Genomic DNA, 5,481 nt, shown 5'->3' on the forward strand with positions numbered 1-5,481 from the left:
GCTCCAACAGGTCCATGTCTCTCCTGTGCCGAGGGCTCCAGAGCTGGACGCAGCCCTGCAGGGGGATCCACCCACAGCGAGGCAGAGGGGCAGAATCCCCTCCCTCGCCCTGCTGGCCACGCGGCTTTGGGGGCAGCCCAGGACACAGTTGGCTTCTGGGCTGCGAGCGCACATTGCCGGCTCATGTCCCATTTTTTACCCACGTGTTGCCCCAAGTACTTCTCCACCAGGCTGTGTTCAGTCCATCCATCCCCCAGTCTGTGCTGGTACTGGCGATTGCCCTGACCTGTGAACTTGCCTTGTTGAATTTGATGAGGTTCCTGGCCGGGCTCTGGGGGTACAAGCATCCTGCAGATGCCTCATATTTCTCCTGATCCATAATCTCTGCTCCCTAAAACCTGTCTAAGGATAGCAGAGAGGTGGCATTTGTCCTGAGGCTGCCTGGTTAGCTCCGTTCAGCTGAAATGCTTCCATGCTGCTGTACTTGGAGTGAAAGTTCTGCTCCTGCTGATCTGTCGCTGTCATCATGGATCAAAGGGGTGCCGGTGTCCCTGGGGACCCCTCAATGGGGAAGGCATGCCCCAGAGCTGGCAAAGCCAAGCTGTCGCACTGCATGAGTGATGTGACAAGTGAGGAAGTGTGACCAAAGTGTAGGAAACTGCCAAGAGCGATGTGGCTATGGATTTTGAGATGTAAAGCAAGCAAACTCACTGCAAACACAATTACCCTTCTCCAACAAGCTGTTATTGCAGCCTCAGTCATAGATAACTGAATGTAAGAGGTCGTTGTGTAGATGCAAAGATGCTTTGATGCGAAGAAACTAAAATTAAGCAGCTTGCAATGTCCTTGTGTCAGTGAGCTAGAGATTTTGAACAGTAGGTGAGGCGTGGGCCGGGACAGCATCGAGGGAAAGGGCTCTTAACAGACTGGGAGGTGAGTTGTGTACACATGAATGGCTGAAAAAGGTGAGGGATCAGCCAGGGGAGTAATCTGGTTCTCAGAGTGACTTTCTGAATAACCCAGGGCAAATCGCGAGCTCTGCTCGCTTACCCAGCTGCGTCCTGGTCCGTCATTTTTCAGATTTTAGCAGAGTACCCTGGCAGCGCTCATGTCGTTCTTGTGCCTGAGGTGCTGAACAAGCGCTCCAGGACTTCGCCATGCTGGAGTTTGCACAGGCCAGAAAGTTAAAGCCTTTGTTTGCCCAAAGCCGCATGGTCTCTCCTGCCTGAAATTCAGCATCTCGCAGCAACTGCCTCGCTTGCCTCCTGCCTACTCGATCTGAGAAGCATCCCCTCATTTTTAAAATCATTTTGTAACATTGGGATGTTCTGTCAAGCAGGCGCTGCGCTCTGTACCGGGCGGCTGGCGCACTGACGCTTTCTGAAGGGCCCATCAGAACCCACCTTGTGCTACAGATTTGGTTTAGTTTTATAGAAATTGGGAGAGCTTTCAGGCTGGAGTTGCCTTGTAGTGCTGCAGGGCAGCAGCAGGGCACAGCTGGGGAAGCTTGGACTGGAAATAAAGAGGTGCCAGGCATTCCCTGACAGATGCTGAAGGAGATGAAAGCTGGAAGACCGATTGCTGGTGGAAAACCACAAGCTCAACCTCGCGTGCCAGTGGAAAAGCAGCTGGTGGTGGCCAGGCAGAGAAGGTCAGCAGGCAGAGGGTGGGACTGCGCAAGTCCTGGTGCTCCCAGCACGGTGGGATTCGTGCCCAGCCTCCTTTCAGAGACACTGGAGAGAAACTGAAACTTCTAGGATGAGTTTCATCTGACCTGAGGTGCTGAGGCAAGTTGTGAGACCCCCAAGTTTCTGCCCCTGAATTATCGGTCTTTCCTGCTGCTGTTTGTTTTACCAGCCACACCACAAGGAAGCTGAAGTGCCCCCAGAAAAAGGTAAAGTCTAGTTAAATATTTCACCCAGCTGGTAGCAAATCTATGTAACTTCCTTCTCCGAGACAGAGGGAGTTCACACTTACATGGCCGCTCTATAAGCGACGTGCGGTTACCTCTCGAGGCTCATCCATGCTGCTGGGATCGGTGCGTGGCTTCAGTTTGTGGTACAGGCATTGAGGTTCCTCTTCCTCACCAGGGCGCTGGGTCGCTCCAGTCTGTATCTGACCAGGCAGGAGGAGCAGAGGTCTCGCATTGTGGGGGACAGCTGGATGTCCTCGGACCGAGGAGGACTCTCATGTCTTCTCAACGCTGTGCAGCTCTTTCTGTAGAGAGAGAGCGTTGCCTGGTGTTTGTTGTGACTGGCAACTGAATACTCTCGTGCTGTCTCTGATCAACACCTTTCCCTTATTCTTCTCTCTGCTTGCCCAGATTTCTCAGGTGTGGAATAACACCTTGGTGAACCTCCTGAAGAGCCTCTACGCCCTGGGGATGGACAGCAACAGGAGAGAGATGCGGTCGGTGGAGCAGGAGGTGCTGTGGCGGCTGCGGCGCCTCACTTTCAGGCAGCTCGCCTCCCTGGCAGAGTTCTTGGCAATGAAGCAGGGGAAGGAGAGCCAGCTGCTGAACGAAGTCATCAAGAAACTGGAGCTGCGTTGGACGGAGCTTGAGGGCACCCGAACCGTGGTGATGCTGATGGGCAAGGTCGGGCACGTCTCCCCGGCTCTGATGGACCGGCTGGAGGACAAGGTAGGGGCTTGGGCTCTCCACCTCCGTTCCCTTCGGACAGGCTGCCTCCCGCAGGTGACGGCCGCGGGAGAGCCCCGTCCCCCTCAACCCATCCGGTACGTCAACGCTAATCCCACACAGGCTGCGCTCGTTGCAGCTCCAGAGTACTTTGGTGTGCGCTTAGGAGTTGCTGTTAAAGCAGCTTCCCGTGCACGGGTGCTTCTAAAGAGGGGTTTCCAAGGAGCTGCGTAGATGGCTTGCACTTGCCAGCCCCTTCCCAGTCCATATTGGTGTGAGTGGGTGACTCGCACTGGTCTGCACTGCAGGAAGATGGGGTGAGCTGATGCATTTTGCTTCACAGCTGTGGCAGGTTTGCAGAGAACAAGCTCAAATTTCCTTAACTCAGCTGGCAAGTGGTAACTTACAGAGCCAGCATAACACAGCTGCCAAAAGCTTCCATCCTTTGCTTCCTGGTACGAGCCAGGCTGTGAGGGGAGTGAGGACAAGGACTGCCCGTACTGTCCTCGCCTTCTGGCTGCCTCCAGGCACCCGTCCTCTTCAAAGGTCTGTCCCCTCCTGTGCTCAGTGGGCCCGTTTCTCTTGCTCGCAGGAGCAGGGAAATGTCCTTTGGGTTGGAACCACTACAGGAACCCCGACTGCAGCTGCGTCAAATTCAGTCCTCGTCCAGCCCGTGCTGGGGACTGGCCAAACAGCTGCCACAGCAACAGCTGTAGCTCATGAGCCCCACTGTCCCTCTCCCTCGACCCTGGGGATAAATAAATGCTACAGACACTGGTGTGATGAGTCAGAATGCTGTAACGGGCTGATGAGGTGGTCAGCTTGTGCAGAGCCCAAACTAATGACATTGGCTTAGTGTCCTGCAAACGAAGCAGAAATTACAGTGGAAAGCAGGGTGCTGATCCGGCAGCGGGTGCCTTTCCTCCGTCAGTCTTTGCCCGACAGCACGTTACGGTGCCTGGACACACCAGAGGAATGGACACAGAGGTCCTGCTGGCTGCGGGAGGCAGAACCAGCAGTGGGGAGATCCTGGCTGAGTGGACGAGGGTCTGCTTTCCTCACCCTCTCTCCACGTGAGCTGTTACGCTCGCTGCCAGCCGCTTAGCCTCGCTGCCTTCTAAACGCTCACCAGTTCCAGGCCCCATCACCCTTGGAGAGGCTCAGCTGGTAGCAATGGCGCATCCCGCTCCGAATAAAGCCTGCATCTGCACCTTGCTTTGTGCTTTCCCTTTACATCCCTGTGTAAACCATTTCTTGGCAGGCTCTGGAACTTGCTGAACAGTTCAACCCCGATGACATCCGGAAAATAATGCTGGCTCTGGCTTACCAGAACCGGCGCTGCGTGCCTCTGCTCCGAGCCTTGTCCTACCACCTGGTTCAGAAGCACGCTGACCTCAGCCTCAACGTCCTGACAGACCTGATTTTCGCCTATGGTAAGCAGCTCACTTGTATTGGGACCTGCTGGATGTTCCGTGTGGTAGAGCCCAGTTGATTTTGGGCACTCAAGTGGGGATTTGATGGCATTTGCTACTACGGCGTCAAGGCCAGGTGAAGGAGAAAGGCTGGCAAGGATCCGTTAGGCTGGACCTAGCACACCAGCTGTCACGGCGGGGTAGTACCAGTTCCGAGCCCAGGTGCCTCTGGTGTATGGCGTGATTGGTGCAGCTCGTGGCAGTGGTACGCCCTAGTTTTCCTTCCAGTGCATGGGAAGAAGGGAACTTGCAATGAGAGAGCGCTTTGGAAAGGTGCTTGGGATGCCAGGGAGCCCCTCTGCCCTGCAGCGAAGGCAGCTAGTGAGCTAGGAGCCCCCAAATGGCCCCAAATCCTGTCTCACCTCCTCCCGTGGCCGTGGGTTTCTTGGGGAGCCTGTACCCCTGTTTCCTCACTTGCAAAACACAGCCCTCAGTAACAGGAGGGCTGAGCAGGAGCCCTGGGGAGAGCTGGACTGTTTACATGGGGACAGTGGTACTAAAATAGCTGATTTCTTTCCACCAAAGATGTCCTAGTGACAAGTTAATTATCATTTGAGACACGCTGGGTGCTGAATTCGTACTCTTCAGCAGGTGAGATGCTACAAGTGCTTGTACAAGCGTTGACAGACACTCGGGGCGGTGACAGCCACCTTGGTGATGTTCCTGGCCACACGGTAAACCAGAGCCACCATCTACTTGATGGTGACAGAATCTGGTGCAAAACAGCTCTATTAACAGCAGGGTAGTGCTAATTGATAATCTGGTCTAGGATCCTGTGTGTCTTAGTTCTCTGGTTCCTCTTTCCGGTCAGTATTGCGTGGTCCTGCTCTCTTTTTACTGTTGGTGGCCTGTGGAAAGCCCAGACAAACAGGGATAAGGGAAGTCAGAAGCGCCAAGGAGGATCTCATCTTCAGTTGATTGTCCAGCTCCTGGTGGTGGAAACAGCTCTTCTGACAGCAGCTGAGGCCAGGACAGTCTCCGTGGGTTAGCTCTACTCTCAAAATAAAGAAATAAGCCTGCTGGACCTGGCCTTGGAGGGAGCTTGTTCTTCCCTCATTGACGTTACCAGCGTACTTGTTGGGAAGTTGATGAATCTGAAATGAGTTTCAAGGAAAGAGGTGGACACTCCACGTCATGGCCTCTAAATCCATGCTGGGTCCCCTTCTCGGAGGCAGGACTGTAGGTGCTTCAGCTCAGGAAGGGCAGCTGGATGGTATATATGGGCCTGGGGCATATGCAGAGATCGGCCCAGGTAATTGAACAGTCCCTCAGCCTTAAAACCTGCGAAGTGGACAACTACAACGGCTGGACGTGGTTTGGGGGTGAGTCTGGCTCTTGCAGGCTCCGGCAGCGCTGTAGCCGCTGCGGTGG

The 5,481-nt window shown here is 54.7% G+C and overlaps 1 protein-coding gene across 1 annotated transcript in view; it reads left to right on the forward strand.

Moving 5' to 3' along the window:
• TBRG4 (transforming growth factor beta regulator 4) overlaps positions 1–5,481 on the forward strand; it is a gene marked incomplete at its 3' end in the record, with an annotated part of 10,979 nt that overhangs the window by 1,445 nt on the left and 4,053 nt on the right. Inside the window, exons 2-3 of the mRNA XM_010286119.1 lie at positions 2,324–2,641; positions 3,900–4,071. Of these exons, the coding sequence (XP_010284421.1) occupies positions 2,324–2,641; positions 3,900–4,071 (490 nt within the window). The remainder of the gene's footprint in view (positions 1–2,323; positions 2,642–3,899; positions 4,072–5,481) is intronic.

This window comes from Phaethon lepturus, unplaced genomic scaffold, assembly GCF_000687285.1.
Source record: "Phaethon lepturus isolate BGI_N335 unplaced genomic scaffold, ASM68728v1 scaffold39114, whole genome shotgun sequence".
NCBI lineage: Eukaryota > Metazoa > Chordata > Aves > Phaethontiformes > Phaethontidae > Phaethon > Phaethon lepturus.